The following is a 20,108-nucleotide window of genomic DNA, read 5'->3' on the forward strand; positions in this document are numbered from 1 at the left end:
TTCCCCGGGCGGCAGCTTTTAGGGGGCGGCAAAATTAACCCAATTAAAAAAAAATTGTTCGCAACTAGTATCTGCGCTACATAAAACTGTCTAACAATAACAAAACATTAAACAAGTTGAAACTTTTTAAACTTAAAATTAATTATTGTTAAAATTTGGTACTTAAAACACACGTGACACTACATTTTACGTTATTTTGGTTTTGAGTCTTCAATAAAAAATAATTAAAATTTCGCGCTCGCTTCGCTCGCGTATTCAGAAACTGTATGCGCTTGATTTTGCATTTGTCAACAAACAGAAAGTTAAGTACGTTTGGGCTAAAATTTACGTAATATTTGGTTTAAGTCCCATAAAAATTTCGCGCTCGTTAAGCTCGCGTATTCAAAAACGATATGCCCTTGTTTTTGCATCTATCAACAAACAAAAAGTTAAGTACGTTTGGGCTAAATTTTACGTAATTTTTGTTTTAAATCCGATAAAAATTTCGCGCTCGCTTCGCTCGCGTATTCAAATACGATATGCCCTTATTTTTGCATCTGTCAACAAACAAAACATTAAGTATGTTTGGGGCTAAATTTTACGTAATTTTTGTTTTAAGTCCGATAACAATTTCGCGCTCGCTTCGCTCGCTTATTCAAATACGATATGCCCTTATTTTTGCATCTGTCAACAAACAAAACATTAAGTATGTTTGGGGCTAAATTTTACGTAATTTTTGTTTTTAGTCCGATAACAATTTCGCGCTCGCTTGGCTCGCGTATTCAAAAACGATATGCCCTTATTTTTACATCTATCAACAAGCAAAAAGTTAAGTACGTTTGGGCTAAATTTTACGTAATTTTTGGTTTAAATCCGATAAAAATTTCCCGCTCGCTTCGCTCGCGTATTTGGAATTTTAATACCTTCCAGAAATCAAGTAACGAAGATATAAAAGAAAAGTCTACTTGAGAACCTCCCCCTTCTGCCGGGGCTGCGGGTTGTTCGAAAGAGTTACCATAAAACATAAAAGGCCTTCGACAGAACACGACGGTTTTTAATCAGTAAGAGTCTGACACTCATTCGCCGCTGCTAACCCACAGCGGGAAGGGTCATTTGATGATTTTTAACGTCGATACAAAAAAAAAACCTTTTTTTGAAGTCGGTTAAAAATGACAAACGGCCAGTAACACTTGTTAAAAAAAATACACGGGAAGGGGCGGCAAAATCGACAACTGCCCCGGGCGGCAGATACCCAAGCTACGCCACTGACGTGAGGGCGCCGTGACTCCTCCCGAGCCACTCCTCAAAGAGGGGACTTACCGCCACGATGGTGGCGTGCCCTGCACTGGGTTGCGATAGTCGCTCCCTCCAGGCCACCATGAGATCGCGCCGGAGCTCCGCCCGCTGCGCGACAACTTGCCGCGGCAACGGGGTTTCTCCCCGGCGCTGAGCCTCCTCGCGCCAGTCGTACAGGCGCAAGAAGACCCTCGCCTCCAGATCCCACGGTGGCAGTCCAGCGAGTAGGCCAGCTGCTTCGCGGGAGATCGTGCGGTACCCCCGGATTAGCCTAATGGCTATCACCCTTTGGGGCACGTTCAGGTAGTGCACAGCCCGCGGCCGTGCCGAACGTGCCCATACCGGGGCCCCGTAAAGGGCCATGGACCGCATGACCCCCGCGTAGAGTTTACGGCAGGGGGCGTTTGGGCCTCCCAGGTTGGGCAGGAGCCGCTTGAATGCAGCACCTGCCTTCTCCAGTTTGGGGCCCAAACGTCGGAAGTGCTCGACGAAGCTCCACCGGCCGTCGAGGACGAGTCCCAGGTACTTCATCGCCCTCTCGACGCCGATGGTAGCCCCCCCCACCGTGACTTGGGAGCCTGAAGGTGGCGCGTTCCGAAGCCCATGAAAGCACATGGCCTCGGATTTGTGCAAGGCCACCTCCAGTCCCAGCAGCTGGATCCTCTCGATGACTATCGCAACCCCGCGCGTCATTATGTCGGCCGCCTCCTGGTGCGACCTCCCTTGTGCCAGAACCAGCGTGTCGTCAGCGTAGCAGACCACGCTGACGCCGCTAGGGAGGTCGGCGCGCAGCACCCAGTCGTAGCCGATGTTCCACAAGAGCGGCCCCAGTACCGACCCCTGCGGAACACCGCACGACATCTCTCGCCGGTTCCATTCCCCGTTGTGACCAGGGTAAATGATGGACCTATCCGACAGATAGGCCTCGACCACGCGACGAAGGTAGGTCGGCACCCGGTGATACCGGAGTGCCTCCCTGATGCAACTCCAGGGAAGGGTGTTGAAGGCGTTGGCGATGTCAAGAGACACCGCCAAGACGACCCCCCCCCGGGACACAGCATCCCCCGTCGTGAGAGCTCTCACGCGCATGATGGCGTCCACCGTTGAGCGCCCCTTGCGGAAACCGAACTGGTGGTCCGCAAGGTCCGGCCCTATCCCCCCAAGGTGCGCGACGAGGCGGTGTGCGACAACTCGCTCAAAGAGCTTGCCCACCTCGTCGAGCAACACGATAGGCCGGTATGCGGACGGAGAGTCCGCAGGGCGCCCCGGCTTCCGTATGAGGACCAGTTTCCCTGTCTTCCAACGAAGTGGGAACTGGCCCCTCTCCAAACATGCGCTGAGAAGCCCCCTAAGTCGAGGCCCGAGAGCCTCAAGGGCCAGGACCCAGGCCTTGCCAGGCAGGCCGTCAGGCCCTGGGGCGGTGTTTTTGGCTTTCAGCCTAGCCACCGCCACTCTCAGGTCCACCCCAGTCACCTCGGGGACATCGTCGTCGTCGGAAGTGTGGTCCGTACTTGACACCGCGGGTTGCAGAGACATGGGCGGGGGAGAGTGTTCCCCGCGCGAAGGGAACAGAGCGCTCACCACCTCCTCCACCAGCTGAGGCCGAAGACTCTGGGTCAGCGGGGGGGCCCATGGGCGGAGCTTGCCCCGCACCATTTTGTACGGGCGCCCCCACGGGTCCCTGTCCAGAGACCCCAGCAGCTCCGCATTGGCCACCTCCTTGGCCTGGACGATGGCCAATTGGAGGGCGGTCTTCGCAGCTCTGTAACCCTCGTACAGCTCTGCTTCCCTGGCTTCTGCATCCGGAGGGCGGATGCGCAGCCTGCGGTGTCTGGTGTACAGGTGCCTCGCAGCGACGCACGCCTCTCGAAGGGCGGCGATCTCGCGAGACCACCAGTACACCTGGCGTCGGGCGCGTCCTGGCGGGACTCGGGGCATGGCCACGTCACAAATCTCGGACATGGTCTCCCGGAACCACTCCGCCTCGTCGTTGATGTCGGCGGGCCTGTCCGGTGATGACACCCAGGCCTGCACGACTGAGGCTTCCAGGAGAAGCTCCCGGTCAAGGTGCCTCAGCGCCCAACGTGGACCACTCGGGGTCTGCAGGACCGGCGCGCTAGGGTTCTGGGCGGAGACGGCTTAGACGGCTTAGATAGTGTATTAAACGGGGTTTTGGTTTTGACGTAAAAGTGTTTTATTAGGTTGATCCATTCATCGTATTTTTTCAGAACTTTAAGTATTTTGCTAAAATATGACCTACTGTGATTAGTATTAGTAATTAAAACATGCCTAAATTCACTGTTTTTGAATTCTCGTTAAACTAAATATTAAAGAAAAAAACATTAGGATAACACACCAGATTACCTATATCATATTTAGAATATTAAAATGGGAGCGTTAACAAAACCCACCCAAAACAAAAATGTGAAAGGCTGCCAAGTTCGATAATATGGAAATCCTTCGCCTATAAAAGAAGTGAGATCTGAATAAGTACCAAGTTCCATACACATACCTCAGTTAAAAATAGTTACTTTTTAATGATGTTACTTGGCAAGTTTTCACGCACCTTCTTATAAACCTACTAAACGCAATGAATCAAGTATTTAATTTTCTATTAAAACTTGCCAAGTAACATTATTAAAAAGTAACTACACTTGAGAGCAATAAAATCGCACACCCTAGATTTTGACCAAAAACAGTGGATATTCTTAAAACTCTTTGGTTTAAGTAAATGAAAGGTATTTTAAATAAAAATACACACTTTGTTTAAAATGTCATGTAAAAAGAAATTCATTTTCCTGGAAGTTACGCGCAAAAACATCAAAACAACAAAATTCCTCGAATTAACTCGTTTCAGGTAGGCACTACTTGCGCCCCTTATCGCAGGTATAAAAGGGTCAGTTAAAGGTTTTTTTAAATCATTTGTGCACCGAGTTCTAACGTGATAACCCCTCTTGTGAATACATACGGAAAACTTTGAAAAACATGGACACGACACCTGCAGAGGCTGCTCAAGTTATAGCCTTGTTGGAAACTGGGCAAAATCAAAGTCAAGTCGCTCGACAGTTGAATTTAAGTCGATATTCAGTTCGACGTGTATACCAGAGGTTTCGAGAAACTGGAGGCTATATTCGGCGACCAGGATCAGGCCGCCATCGTACTACATCAGACCGTGATGACCGCTTTCTAGTGACAAGATCTTTGCGAAATCGACAGCTGAACGCGGTTGAGCTAGGACAACAGCTTCGAGAAGTACGCAATGTCAGCATAAGTCGGTGGACAGTCAGAAGACGATTGTCTGAAGCGGGGTTGACTGCACATCGCCCCGCAAATGGTCCGAAATTGACCACAGTCCACCGACAAGCCCGGCTTCAATTTGCCCGAGAGCATTTAAATTGGAGAACGATCAGTGGAGGGCAGTTATGTTTTCCGATGAGTGTAGAATGACTTTACATGGCCACGATGGACGCTCAAGAGTCTATAGAAGGTCATCAGAGCGATTTTCACAATGCTGCATTAGCGAACGTGTCGCTTATGGCGGTGGATCGTGTATGTTTTGGGGTGGCATAATGCTCGATTCCAAAACCGACATTGTCTTCATTACTGGGGCCAATACTGGCCCTAGATCGAGAGGATTAACAGCCCAGCGATACGTGGAAGAAGTCCTCGAACATCATGTTAGGCCGATTTCGTGGCTTATGGGGGAAGAATTCCTACTTATGCATGATAATGCCAGGCCACATGTTGCTAGGACAGTTCGCGATTACTTGGAAGACGTCAGTATTAACGTGATGGAGTGGCCAGCTCGTAGTCCTGATCTCAATCCTATCGAGCATGTATGGGACGAGCTGAAAAGGCGTGTTCGAGCAAGAAGTCCAGCTCCCACACATCAGAGTGGAACGGTATACCACAAGAGTTCATAATTAAGTTAATACGGTCGATGAAAAACCGTCTAAGAACCGTAATTAGAGCTAGAGGGGGTAACACTCCATATTAATAAAGATTTTATTGAAAATGTATTGATTTGTTTCAATTGAATGTCTTGTCCGCTAAATGCAATAATCACAACTTTACATGCAAGTTTCATTTTATCTCCTGAAAGATCCTTCTGAGCATGTTACATGCACTTCAGTGGTATCGTTGGAAAGGTAATGAAATAATCTTTAAGTGTCCATTGCAATTTAATATTTTTTTAGCAATTATAATAAGAAAATCCAGTTTTTTTTGTTAAAATCCGGAGTGTGCGATTTCATTGCTCCCGAGTGTATTTTTAACTGAGGTAGGTATGTGTATGGAACTTGGTACTTATTCAGATCTCACTTCTTTTATAGGCGAAGGATTTCCATATTATCGAACTTGGCAGCCTTTCACATTTTTGTTTTGGGTGGGATTTCATTTATTTTTGTAAGGTTGTTTATTTTATTTTTTTCTTATGATTAAGTTAGTTAAGGAAATGTCTCATTTATACTATCTTTCAGATTTTTGAATATGCACTATGCTTCTTACAAAGAAATGAACTAGATTAACTAAATGGACTAGATTTACCAACTGACTGACATGACATGTTATCATATATTATGTTCGTGGATCAAAGTTACACATTCGTTATTTTCGAAAGTGACTCACACTTGGCCGTTTTCAGATTTTTACTTTGACTAAATACAAACCTTTGTAACGAATTTCAGATTGGTACGACCATTCGAAGATATATTATATAAATATAGATAAATTTAGTTCGTTTTAGTTCCTTAGGGGTATAAATTTACACTGGGTATTTTACACCTTCATTATTTTGAAACCGACTCACACTTGGCCATTTTCAGTATTTTCCCTTTACCTTGACATAAAGACCTACCTCCATGCCAAATTTCAAGTCAATACGACCATTGGAAGTGGTCTAGGTTTTTGATGAGTGAGTCAGTCAGTGAGTGTATAGTAAAAATAGCGATTTTCTGACGTCAATATCTCAAGACCTACAATAGGTATATTAATGAAATTTTGTATTTTAGATAAGTGAGGGGGTCTCAACAGATAGTAGAAATTTGAAATGTGTAAATAAAATAGATTTTGAGTTATAGGGGGGTCGAATTTGGCCCGAAATGGTTCGTGTAATATAACCCACGGCCGGTGTGTCGCTTTTTTTGCTCGAACTTGGCGGACACACTGCCGTGTGTCTAGATAATACCTATAAAAAAGACAAGATTTATCAAATTATCACTCAAATATATTTTTATGTTTTACGATACACCGCAAATGCATTAGGCACTGCATACCTACGCAAGAAATAAGCACGTAAAATCCGAAACATTGTCCGTCTTACCACAAAAACTTTTTAACGTCAGTTTAAGACTTGTCTAAAAAAATGTCAAATTATGACGTTGACATAAGACATTCATTTTGGAGACACATTTTTTATAGACAAGTGTAAAACAGTTGTTAAAGTTTTTGTAGTAAGGCCAGAAAAGTTTTCTTTGTGTTTATTACAAAATCCTTTTACACATTACAAGCGTCCGTTGATATTCAGCATAAACCAAACTTCAAAGACTTTATTTATGTCGTAGTAACTTTGATTAATCCGGATTTTACAAATCCGCCCCAGCCAAATATATTTGAACCCTAAACAGATTATATTTGATTGACCTTCTATTTTCAGCAGGTCATTTTTTTGTATTTGTAATGGCAATGATGTAAATGGGTATGTAAATATGTCCTCTAGCGTTGCAGTCTGAACATCTGCTGAATTATAATTTGACATTTTTACTCGTAATTGCCATTTATGAATTTATTTTAGTTGCTCAATATAATTGCACAAAAGACTACATACTACTTCAAAGAAAAACTATCAGTATTTTCTCCTACTTTAGTAGTTGCTACGGCCGTATTTAGAAGGTAAATAATAGCAACAGCACCTGGCTCTACGCACAATATAAACAATCTTATAAACTACTGAAATCATGGCCTAACGCAGCGCCGTATCTGCCGTAGTGTGCACTGTGTACCTACAACCCTCATTCACTTGTGATGTCAAGTATGTTAGTTAACTAATAAATTAATTGAGTATTTTTTTTTATTTATGTAGGTACTACTTCTATATACCCTGTTATGTACTCAACCTATATACTAGTATGGTTTACACTTATAAAATTGTATGCTCTACCCCATTTACCTAAATTTAATTATTGTGAATTTATGTGACTATTCAACCATATATCGGATATTATTGTCCCCAACATTCTTTGACGGCTGGTTCCGACCCTGGCCTAATATATTTTGTCACAAGGTATACGAAAGGTGGATGGTGGATCTCATTTTTTTAACCAAAATTATAGGATTACAATTAACTATTTATTTAAAAGCCAATTTAAACCAAAGTTTTTCTTCAGTCGATTTGTGAAAAAGATGAAGTTTCATTTCTATTCTTTCCGATAACGTTTTGGACTCGTATTTATAAATTTAATTTCGCCTTCTTGGAAATATTCAAATGGAATGTAACTTAATCTTAAGAATGTCTAAATAAACAAGCAGGATTTCTAAATAAGATAAATGGCCACCATTACGTAATCAAATCTTTGAAGAAATATTAAATCCCTGAGACTGTGCGACTAAAATGATATGATTTGTATTACCATTTCAGAAAGTCAAGAAAATACAGATAGCTGTTCAAAGTAATGAAAATTGTTATTCCATTTACATGATGTTCTGAAGTACATTTATTATGCTTAATATATTCTTATTCTTTTATATTATAATTTGAAGACAAAAGGCCTCCAAAGATTTTAAGTACAATCACACATAGATATAGCTTTTTTTAAAATAATTTTGCTACTGACAAGCCATATTTTCACCCTAAATACCACACGATAAATGTTTATTCTGTTCTTATAGGTACATGAACCCTGTGAAAAATTCACTTTCACCTATAAAAATAATGCAAAGCCCTCGTGAGTAAGCGATTGCCCAATACTTGCTAATCTTCATCATGGAGGTTTCTTCAATGTAACACTATGTTTCAAGTTCAATAAAGATGAATTTAGCTACTAAAGTGTTAAGGCAAAATGAGGCCAAGGCTTTGTCTCGACCGCAGTCAAAGAAAAGAGAACTTTGCGGTGAGACCTACCAGACAAATCTATTAGGAATCACTAGGGTTAAGGTCGTGGCAGGTTTGACCTTTCTATAGATAGGAGGTTAAGCTAATATGGTTCAAAGCTTTCGGTTCAAAGTAGGATGATTATATTAGCATTTTTTTTTTCAAATTAAAATTACAATAAGACAACACCCCCCTAAAACGACCCCCATTCACCACATCCTAGTGTTAGGTATGGCTGCAAAGAAGAATCGGTGAAAAACAAACTTCCCAGCAACACAGCTGTCTATTGCAATTTAATTATTGGTATAATATAACAATACAACTTCATACTAATTTCACTAAAAAGTTTGAACGTTTCTTTGAACAAGCCCTTCTAAAGCGTTTGCTTTATTCTTTTTGGATGCGCATGTTTCTAGGTGAATTCCTTTAAAACTTCGTTCCAACTTATTTCCGTAACGTGATGATGATGATGATGTCCTCCCAGACGTGTCCGTCGACGGCGACACCCTGTCAATTCCCGGCAATATGTCTTCGCTCATGGGCCCGGTAGTGACTTGCGAACCCGAATTTGTTTTTAAAAACTCGGTCACATGATGCACAGTAGAGCTCTCCGTTTGCATTAAAGGTATAATTATACGTCGGTTTTGGACGAGTTTTACGGGCCAGGCGTTTACCATCAAGGTCTTCAAGACGATGGGACTCGAAGTTTTCTAGTCCTTGATGAATTGCCTTACGCCACTCAGATCTTTGGGTGGCTAGGTCCTCCCATGAGTTCGGGGATAAACCGGTTGATTTTAAGTGGCGCTTTAATACATCCCTGTAACGTAAATATTGTCCTCCAGCTTGTCGTTTACCCAAACTGATTTCCGAATAGAAAATAGTTTTCGGCAACCTGGAGGACTCCATGCGTACCAGGTGACCGCACCAGCGCAGCTGACCTTTCATCAGAAGGCACTCCATGCCCGCCAAGCCCGTCCGTCGAAGAACATCCGTATTGGGAACCCGATCTTGCCAACGTATACGGAGTATTGCTCGGAGACACTTCATGTGGAAAGTGTCAAGGCGTTTAATATCACCTTTGTAAAGACACCATGTCTCCGAGGCGTAAAGAAGCAGTGGTAGAATTAAAGCTTTGTATACGGCAATCTTAGTCTGTAACTTAAGATCGTGTGAGTTCCAAACACGGTGTTTGAATGCACCAAATGCTGCAGCCGCCATTCCGTAACGTAGGAAGCAGGAATCCTGAAAATATCATGTCACGGACTAAGGGCATAAAGAGACGGTCTGATATTGTAAGAGACGGATACCTAGATATATTTTGAATCTAAAAATAAAATGCATTAGGTACTTTTGCATATAACAGAAAATATTTAATCCTAAACTCTTAAACAAACTTTTATTTTCATCTTTAAGTGGTTTTGGACTTCTAAAACACGTTTCGTGTAATAAACAGACCAACAATTTTCATAAAATTCAAATTTAATTAAGTAGGTCGTGTTTTATTCCTATCTTATTCAGTCGGTAAAAGGATTCCGGTATTACAAGTCGCCCCGGGCGTCTAAGCGTTGATCCACCCCATCTTCTCTGCCCAAGATGGCGACCTCAAAAACATGGACTTAGCTACTTAGCTTTTCTTTTATGTCTGAAATCATGATGACCCCTCTCTCTGTGGGTGCAGTAGAAGGGAGTGTCAGATTTTTACTGAGTAAGACCCACTTTTATTTCTTTTTCAATCACTTGTGTGCCTGGGCCGCGGTTACTCTTTCGAAGCTCGCAAAGTTGACTGACTGCTATTTGAGGAGCGCGTCGAACAAAACAAGGGCCTATAGTCGTAAGAAGTAAGTACGGAGGACGAGCAACTCGGGATACCTGAGTTTTTGAAGATAGCACTGTATTAAATTATTCTCGCTTCTTGTCATCAATCACTCTCAGTATCTTAGCAGGCATACTTTTAATAATATGGATAAAAATGGAGTTTGCTTTCACAGGAACCTAGTAACCTATATTTACCTTTCAAAATAGTAGAATAGTGCTCCTATTTTAAATATTCACATCACGTTTTTTGTTAAGGATTAACCGTTTTACCGTCGGCGTTCGCCTCTTCAAAGTTTCTAACTCTTCGGTTGCGTGTCGGGTTTAAAAGTTTATATAGTTTTAGTTTTGTTTACAAGTTGTCTTCGCCAATGGTCTCAATCAAGCACAGGTAGATTTTTAGAAAGGTGGCTAGGGAAGTAGGTACCCAAATACTTAAAGTATATCTATTACCTACAATTATCACCTCTTAGGTACATATTTCGTTATATTTGATACAAAAAAGAAATTACTGGACCTTTAAGTAGCGGATCTAGTAAAGTTAATTTCAGCAATTAAGCTTACAATTACTTAAGTCCGTAGCTACATGAAACTTTAGGAACAATATTTATTTTAATTTCAAATTCCACTTAAACGTTGCCAAGTGTTCATTACTCGAAGGAACCTTTTACCTGTTATTTTAAAATATTAAGAGATTTAAGTGGCTTTTAAAACTTAAGTTGATTAAATTATTAATTATGAAACTTGTTAGTGTTTACTAAAAAGTTTCATAATTTTATCAAGTCAAATTAATTAAAACCGACTCCGTTCTAAAGTTTAACTTAGAGCAACTTCTTATTATGCAACAAAAGTCAATTTGAAAATTAATTTACAAAATAGCTAAACGATGTTGGCACCCAAATATTCCATCTAGATATGTTTATTTTGGTTACGCACCCTATATAGAGAATTAATTAAGCTCGTTAATTAATATGGTCTAAGCAAACAGTGGTTACAAGAAAATATTGAGGATTAACCAAAAAGGCTTCTAACCTTTCCGAATATTAAATCACCTCAACCATTCCTAATTCAAACATAGGTACTCTTCGTTTATGAACGGTAGTACTTACCTTCTTATTGATAATTTCCTTGAACTTTCACCGAAGTGGGAAGTTGGGCTAGTTATCTATGTATCTACATTATCTACTGAACTTGAAGATTCTCTTCCTATGTCGTAGCTACCCTTTCATTGCGCAAGACTGATCCCGCCCAGTAACTTCGCCCGACTACTTGGGCTTAGTTTGCCTCTTAATCATTCTCTGATTACACGGATCGAACTCTCTAGCATCCTATAACGCTGATAGGTTTAGCCTAGCAAATTATTAGTACCGACCCTGTACCTACCTTTAATCAAGGATCATCTTTCGGTTTAGACGTTTAGGTAGCCCGATTTTGAAATGTTTTAGACGTAGGTAATGGTTATTTGCTGTCGAGGTATCAAATGTTAAGGTATAGTCAATATAAGACTTACATTAATTTAAAAATGATTCCGTAAATAAATTAATAGGTAGTTTAGAAAATCCTAGAAAAACACGCTTTCCTTTATGCCTACCTCTACAAAATATTACAAAACTTTACTAAGAAGTCCAAACACAATTATGATACGATGTTCCATCATGAAGTTCCAGTCCATATCTTCCGGCTCGGCGGTTTTGTCATCAGAACTATGTAGCTACATACCTACAACTGCTAATTTTCATGACGCGGATCCTTGGAAGATTGTTAAATTAGTTAACTTAGATTACATTACATACTTACTTAGATACGCACAGGTTGACCTATTAAAAGCGTGTTAAAAATTGTCTATTTCTTTGTAGGTAACAGAGCTTAATTCAAACCAAAATCAATTTTGTATTCAACTAGCTATAATAATATTAAGTAATGCCTTCGCTGAAAGCCTTCGTCTCGTGTGAATTCTCCGTTCAATTGATTGTTACAGCTTTAGCGGAATAACAAGCAGCTGGCACGCCATTCATAGCGAGGACAGAAGAGGCATATAGATATACCTATAAGTTACCTAGTATCTACCAAAATGTATCGAAATAGGTACCATATTAGTTGGCATCACGGCTGAGTTCACCTGATATAATCAATAGAATGAATATCATGCCGAAGTACTTATTTAGACTGTTTCTGAATAAGCCATGTCCTAGCGAAAAAACTTGCAAAGTCTAAGTGCCATCATATACCAATGGTAGTTAGGTATATAAAATTACTATACAAGTTTTTTAATTCATATCTATACAAAACTACGTACGTATGTACACTACTTCAAAGTTACACTAGTAGGTAAGAATTTTCCGCAAACATTTCCAGTGGCTAAATATTTTCACAGAGCGAATGTTAGTTCAGGATTGCCAGACGGAATATTGTAAATAATCCGTCCCCGCGATCACACAAAAAGTCCGGCCGGCACGGATTCTATTAATTCTAAAACGTTATTATACTGATACTGAGTCCTTTACTCACAACGGACCTTATTGAACCCTGAAAAGTCTATTGCCTTTTATTCTCTAAGTTTATAAGGGAGATTTTTGCTTTAACATGCATATGCTTACTATATTAGACCCTTTTTACCTATATGTGTATTGAAGTATTGCCTAATATGCGCATACAGCAGTGTACGACAAGAGATTTTATAACCTGGGTCACTAATAAATACCAATACCTGTCTAAAAACCCTATGAAGGTAATTTCACCCCTAAAAACTGGAATCAGTTTTTCATTTCAATAAGCCTAAGCAAATTCCATTTTTCTATCGTGAGTTGAACATTTTGTCATTAATAAAAAGTTTTCTAAATGACAGATCTAATGGAACTATTTTATTCTACGACAGAATTTCATCCATCATTCGTAGGTACAAATGCGAGCGAGATAATAAAACTGAAAAGCACAAAAAAAAACAATAATTAAAAATGTAGATCGCGTCTTTGAAGTGTATTTTTTCATTTACACAGATGAACAGTCGAACAGTCGTACGTGACGTGGACACGACCTCTGCTAAAGTGACACAGTCGCGTTTTTAAGCCCAAATAATTAAATTGTATCAAACATTTTACGTAATGTGTCTAGGCTGGCCTAGACAGGGTAGGTACTTTAAACTGAACCTGACTGAATCTCTTTACTTAATACCATTTTATTGGCGAACGCAACACACGTCTGCCTTTCAAATAAAATAAGAGGACCTAACTAGCGATAAAAACACTAGATAGGTAAGTTTTTTGGAGATCATGATCAAATAGTAAAATCAAAAACAGAGACAAAACATAACTCTCGAGTTAGAAATAGTTTAACATAGTAAAAAATTGTTCATGAATTTAAAAAGGTCAACATAGAAGTAATTAATCCTGATTGGCGCTGGCCGCTTTGGGTACAACGACAAAATAATAATATGTAACCAGTCATGGATCTGTCACTGTGTCCAAATTTATCAGATTGATTTTAAAATAGTATTTTTGTCATGAACAAATAAGCCTACACAATCATTTACAATATTATATTTATTTTGTACATTTTTATTATGTATTCAATCGTTTTTGTAAGAAAATCACAATATGAATGACTTTGCGAATTTAGAAAAAACTATTGTTCGTGAACTGTCGTGTCGTTTGTGTCTGTGCACAGATGTGGTCAAACTGAAGCCGCTGAGTGCCGAAGTTAAGAGGAAGATCAAGAGACTCTTTGATATACTGGTACAGCTTTATGTTTAAAATTATTTCATTTAGACTTAAGCAAGAGCGCGTCTAATCAACCCCAATGTAGTGTGTATATCATACAAAACTACTGTCTTGTCCAACCACATTGTTACAATCGCATATAACGTACCTAATAGATCAAGTTAAACACGCCTTCTTTATACTTGTCGTTCCTCAGGTTCGCACAGATGATGCCTTGCCCAAGGCTATTTGCCATGACTGTTTACAGCAAGTGTCTGCCCTTCATTTATATGCCGTCAAAGTGGAGAAAACACAAAAGTTTTTGGAATTCCATAAAATGAAAATGCAAGAAGAAAAACGGGACATTTCTACTGACAGGCTATTGCACCCAATTATAACAACACTGTCGAACCAAAACTTATCAGATATACAGAAAAAGCCTGCGAGCATCACGCAAAATCTTAAATCGCCACCATCAGAACTCCAGCAAGGTGACACGAAACTAGCGAAGTTCAAAATACCAAAGAAGAAGTCACCTTCAGACATGAAGTACATGGAAGCGATGACGTTAGAAGAATTCGCTAACAGTGAGAAGCTAGACAAAAGTCTGCTTAGTACCCCAGGCACTAAGTCATTTCTAAGCTGCTCACAGAAGAAAGAGACACATCAGACTAGCAAAGCGGATCTAGACTTGAATACAGACAGTCTAGATCCAGTGGTGTTGTTGGACGGCAGACCGGCCAAGCAGGGCGCAGCTCTGGATCGCCAAATTACACTTTTTTACAAAATGGAATGCTGCATTTGTCACGAGAACGGATTTCACTTCAGATCCCTTATGAAGCATTACAAAGAAAGGCACGGCGTACCAGGCTATGTAACGTGTTGCGACAAAAAGTTTCACTACTTCTACCCGAAAAAAATTATAGAGCACATGGCATTTCACCTTCAACCCAACATATTTATGTAAGTGAACTTTGTCAGTTATAAAAAACTGCTTGAATTCGCTAAAAAAGCAACGAGTTCTTTTATTAAGGGGAAGCCTGCGTTCAATAAACTATATAATGAACATACAATTTATTCAACAGGTGTCCAAGTTGCCATCAGAACTTCCAAACTTCGCAAGAGTTGTACGAACATCAAAGCAATGGCGGTCGGTCAGAAGGCAAGATCGTGTGTCCGCGATGTTCGGAACGCTACCCGACCTACCACGAGCTGGGTTGGCACATCATTACACATCGCACCGACAAACTCCAATGTGACTACTGTGGAAAACAGTAAGTATAAACACAGATTAGAGTACACTTCCTACGGTATAATGCATGCTATCCAGAAATTTTCGGCCTGTTAATTATTTTGAATCATTAAAATCGTAGAAGGGTTAAATAAACTAGCTACAGACTTGAAATTTATTTTTGTCCGCAGACTAAAACATCACCATCGTAAAAAGACCATAAACCACATGGAAGATGTTATTCTTTGTTCACAATGTATGCGAACCTTGAAAGCAATTGAAAAGCAAGAAAAAGAAATTGTGAGTACAACACCCCCAACTAATAGCGTGGTTACTACCCATACTAAGATTTTGCATTCGTTGTGTGGAATGTGTGTATAATTATATCGTTATAAAAAAATGCGCAAATACTCGAGTATTTTTATTTGCGTCCATTTATTCCAGAAAGAAAAAATAAAAGCTAAGAGCAACGAGACTGTCATGATCCAAAAGTATCAGCAGAAATTCAAACAAGCCATGGGACTCTCGGGCGACGAAGACGCATCGACAGATTAAAAATAAATTTGTTAAAAAAATAGTAATCTAGTAAAGTATTTGACTTAAATATTTGAAAAAAATATGAGTGTTTACAATTTAATTACAATAAAAGTTTTTTTTCTTATTTCGACGAAGTTTATTGGTTATCTTAAATATCTATAATAACTGACTCATTTATCATCAGGGCGTCAATCCAGCCTTCGTTTCTTGACTAGCGACCCTAGCAGGTCAGAAATGGCTGGTAAGTTGTTGGTTTGGTCGTTGGCTCCCGTATTCAAATTGGACAGAGGGATGTTCAACTGGTTGGACGAGCTCTTTTGTTGCCCTTTCATGTTTCTATGTTGAGGAAAGCTGGGCATTAGCTTAGGGTCGCAAGCTGGAACAACACATGATTGATTTATATACTAGTCTAAGATCCGACCTTAAACCGACCTTCACCGACTTCATAATACAATAAAATATACTTTATGACAAATTTCATATATTAGAAAATGTATTAAAAATAGGTTGTCTAAAAAAATCCTGGACAGACTATTTTTAAATAATTTTTTAAAAATAATTTTTAACTAAATTTTGTGACGTTAAGATAATAAGAAAATTTTTATTCTCACTTAAAGTATAAAGCTTATAGAATGTGCAGTCATTGGGTTGTCTATTATTTACCTGGACAAACTGCTCGGTTGTCAGGTATAAACAGGTATGTTCATAGTAGTTACCTTCACTTGAAATGATAATATAAAAAAAAATTATACCAATAGAAGCGCTGTTTTATTACGAACACGTTGATATAGGGTTGTCTGTGAAAAATTTAGGCCCAATAGGGGTTTGCGATTTTTAAAGCTGTTAATTTTCACATGAGTGGAAATGTGTGACAAAGAGATCCGAGTTTAGCATAGCCTGTAATAATAAAGGCATTGCAGTCACACGTGACGGGGCCTCGAATATAAGAAAGTGCGCATGCTCGGTATTTATACGGCGAAGAATGACAGCGATACTCTAGTAAACAGTGAGCGTTATTTTGGAGCAACTGATGTTTTAGTTGCAAAAAGAATAATTAATTAAATACATATAATTCATATGAATAAAAAATCGAACACAATAACATCATTTAAATAAATAAATTTTTATGAGAATTTGTGTATTCATTCATAGTGACTTATAAATCTAATAATTGGTTAATATTAGAAAAAATTTAGTAACTTAAAATATGATGACTTAAATAATGAAAATATTTATACTAAGATTTTTTTTCTCTTTCCAGAGAAAATAAAAGAAATACAAAGTGGACAGCTAAAAATCCAAATGAAAAAGTAACAAAAAATATAGGCTAAAGGATCTTGCATTACGTTTGAAAGTTTTATTACTGAAAAGCATGTATATAAAAACAAAAACAATGAAAATTACATTATAATAAATATTTTTTATTCAATATCTGATTCATCATGAAAAGAGGAAGAATCTAATGAAGGTAACTACTATGAACATACCTGTTTATACCTGACAACCGAGCAGTTTGTCCAGGTAAATAATAGACAACCCAATGACTGCACATTCTATAAGCTTTATACTTTAAGTGAGAATAAAAATTTTCTTATTATCTTAACGTCACAAAATTTAGTTAAAAATTATTTAAAAATAGTCTGTCCAGGATTTTTTTAGACAACCTATTTTTAATATATTTTCTAATACATGAAATTTGTCATAAATTATATTTATTCTATAATCAAGTTGGTGAAGGTCGATTTAAGTTCGGATCTTCCACTATACTTTCTGAACCTAATCAAACATAATTTCGTCTAAGGGTATTTGAATACTTACGAAGCGGCTGTTCCTTAAAGTACGAGCTCTGCAAACATTCTTCAGCCGTAGCGCGCTTGTTGGGGTCATACATGAACAAGAAGTTTAGCAGACGCAGCCCCGCGGCCGACAGCCATGGGAAGCGTTGCTTGAGATTGTTGTATGGCTGCTGTTTCAGTGTAAAGTTCTGCAGAGCAGGCAATGCACTGAACTCTGGCCAGATCGCATCTGATGGTGTACCTAGAAGAATTATAAAAAAATTCAGGTGACGTCGCAACATCTAATAACGGGCGTATTTTCTCGTGTGATTCAGGTAATGTTTAAGAAAAGGCATAAAAACTCACCAAGCAAATCAACAATCAGCTCTAACTGTTCAATTTCAGTCCTTCCAGGCAGCAATGGTTTGTTAGCCAACAGTTCTCCAAGTATACAGCCTGCGGCCCACATATCGAGTGCTGGGGTTTGTCTCGGCGATTGTAATAGGAGCTCGGGTGCTCTGTACCATAGAGTGACGACGCGAGGAGTCGCGCTTCGAGCCGGTGCACCCAGCCAGCGTGCGAGGCCGAAATCCGCTAAATTTTTTTTAGCAATTATGTAATATTGGAAGTCCTCTTTGTGAGATGTTTATTTAAATCACACGAATTTGGTGGGTATAGGGCCTACCTAGATACAGGTTAGGCAAATGGTGACCATTCAAAAGTTAATTATATAATAATGCAAACAAACTAGAGTGAACAATTTGCTTACCAATTTTCACACATCCTTTATCCGTCAGAAGTAAATTAGAGACCTTCAAATCCCTGTGCACTATGAAGTTAGAGTGCAGGTACTTAAGGCCTTTGAGCACTTGAAGCATCAGGCACTTTACTTGAGACTCTGTGAACGGCGACGTCATATTGTCCAGCAATGAGGCTAAGTCTTGTTCACAGTATTCCATTGATAGAAAGATGCTTGTGGAAAAAATAACCATAGAATTAGTTTTTGAACAGAACTTAAATAGGTAATAATTTTCACTGACTTTCAGTATCAAAACAGGAAACTTTCTACTATCATTGCATGCCGTTATGAGTAAGGACTGCCACAAGGTTAGTTTTAGGACCACTATTATTACTTCTTGGTGGAACTTACCTCTCAAGAGAACGCCCAACTAGAACCTCTTTCAGTTGCACAATGTTCTCATGCCTGCATGCCATCAATACCTGAATCTCACGGAGACCACTCAAAGGCAAGCCATCTTTTTCGACATCCATCCTCACCTTCTTTAAGGCGACTATGCTGCCATTCAACTTATCTTTGGCCCTGTCTGTAAAAAAAGATATGTTACTTATGGAACTCGCGATTCACTTTGTCTAGACTAGAACATCTGGGGTTCTATTATTTTATATTCTACTTACACACTATTCCATATGTGCCTTCTCCGATTCTGTTCAGTTTTTCAAATTCACCAACAAACCTGCATCTGCCAAGCTAGAATGAGGATACGAATACATTTTAAAACCTAGTATACTAATAATAAGAATACAATTTATGATAGGGAAATATTAAAACTAATATTTACAAATAGTATACTAAGCTTTAAAAAAATTTGCCCAGGAAGTACATAACTTTATTATACTCTTCGACATTTGCGCAAAATATATCTATGAATGAAACATATTAAACTATTTACCTACTTCATGGAAACAATATGATATGATATGAAACCAAAACATTCAAGCACAACAAACTGGTAGTTTAAAGGTTATGTTTACATACAATATCTTTCTCGGGTATTTCCATTGTTTTCCCAGTCCTAAATGATATAAGGACTCCTTTTCTTGCCGCAGGACCCGTCGGATCCACAACATCTTGCGTTGAAGGTTTTTCAGAGTCTGTAATGTAAGCGTATGGTTCATTTTAAAACCCATTCGTAATTTGCGAAAGACAATGTAAAGTCTTATGCATTAACAGCTAATCTTTCTTTACTTACTCTGAGACATGTCTTACAACACTTATAAGCTTTATTTCGTGTTAACAATTTATGTATTTTTCGTAGATCTGAAAGAAAATAAAAACAATCGATAGCGGTAAAAAACAGAGGGATTTTTTTATCTGTGAAAAGTAGCCACAGAATATACTAAGAATAGTAGAGTGGAGCTTAAATTACTTTCGGAAATGAAATTACGGTTTCTACCCAAGCAAGGAGCTTGAAAAGAATTATTTATTCTAATTTCAATATTTGCAATTTATATATGAACATATACTTAACATTATTATAATAAGAAGCTTGTAGTTTGAGTATGGAAGGTCATTAACTTTGAACTGTTTTCAGAATGTATTTTTTTGGAATATTCATAACATCATGGAATCCATTGACATATATTCTAGCGATAGACAAGAACATCCATACAAATAATTTACCCGCTTATGTCGTCTGTTGACATCTCGATGACGTATTGTGACATGTAGTCATCCTCATTGATGTTAATTGCAGAAGTGTCGCTCGTATTTTGCCTACATTTTTCATTACTCAAAAAGTTTATATCTAAGTGAATTCAAAATCATGTAATATATCAAAAAGTTTATTTATATCTAATTGAATGCAAAATCATGTAATATATTAAAACCAGGAACTTATTTTTAGGGTTTTTAATATTAATTACGATGTTTTTTTTTTCTTAAGAGGGCTATCACA

At 38.9% G+C, this 20,108-nt stretch overlaps 2 protein-coding genes across 2 annotated transcripts; one reads left to right on the forward strand and one right to left on the reverse strand.

Moving 5' to 3' along the window:
- The first annotated feature begins 13,767 nt into the window (after nt 1-13,767).
- Nucleotides 13,768-15,686, forward strand: LOC124633558 (zinc finger protein 555-like). The gene is made up of 5 exons (XM_047168838.1): nt 13,768-13,905; nt 14,087-14,832; nt 14,955-15,143; nt 15,292-15,400; nt 15,545-15,686. Exons 1-5 carry the CDS (start codon nt 13,768-13,770, stop codon nt 15,653-15,655), a joined length of 1,293 nt encoding a protein of 430 aa, XP_047024794.1. The 3' UTR covers nt 15,656-15,686.
- Nucleotides 15,687-15,749: 63 nt separating this feature from the next.
- LOC124633553 (cyclin-dependent kinase 10) lies at nt 15,750-19,542 on the reverse strand. Its single transcript, XM_047168827.1, has 8 exons — nt 19,404-19,542; nt 19,190-19,305; nt 18,829-18,901; nt 18,563-18,737; nt 18,182-18,384; nt 17,779-18,006; nt 17,456-17,674; nt 15,750-16,013 (listed from the first exon to the last, which is right to left on the reverse strand). Exons 1-8 carry the CDS (start codon nt 19,411-19,413, stop codon nt 15,826-15,828), a joined length of 1,212 nt encoding a protein of 403 aa, XP_047024783.1. The 5' UTR covers nt 19,414-19,542; the 3' UTR covers nt 15,750-15,825.
- Between the last annotated feature and the right edge of the window lie 566 nt (nt 19,543-20,108).

This window comes from Helicoverpa zea, chromosome 1 (assembly GCF_022581195.2).
Source record: "Helicoverpa zea isolate HzStark_Cry1AcR chromosome 1, ilHelZeax1.1, whole genome shotgun sequence".
NCBI lineage: Eukaryota > Metazoa > Arthropoda > Insecta > Lepidoptera > Noctuidae > Helicoverpa > Helicoverpa zea.

Excerpts from the sequence above, each read along its gene's own strand:
- LOC124633558 (XM_047168838.1), top strand. The coding sequence starts at position 13,768 with ATGAATGACTTTGCGAATTTAGAAAAAACTATTGTTCGTGAACTGTCG. Across the intron at positions 14,833-14,954 it reads CTTCAACCCAACATATTTAT|GTGTCCAAGTTGCCATCAGA; the intron begins GTAAGTGAACTT and ends TTTATTCAACAG. Across the intron at positions 15,401-15,544 it reads AAAAGCAAGAAAAAGAAATT|AAAGAAAAAATAAAAGCTAA; the intron begins GTGAGTACAACA and ends CATTTATTCCAG.
- LOC124633553 (XM_047168827.1), bottom strand. Across the intron at positions 18,007-18,181 it reads TAAAGGATGTGTGAAAATTG|CGGATTTCGGCCTCGCACGC; the intron begins GTAAGCAAATTG and ends AAAAAAATTTAG. Across the intron at positions 17,675-17,778 it reads GCTGATTGTTGATTTGCTTG|GTACACCATCAGATGCGATC; the intron begins GTGAGTTTTTAT and ends TAATTCTTCTAG.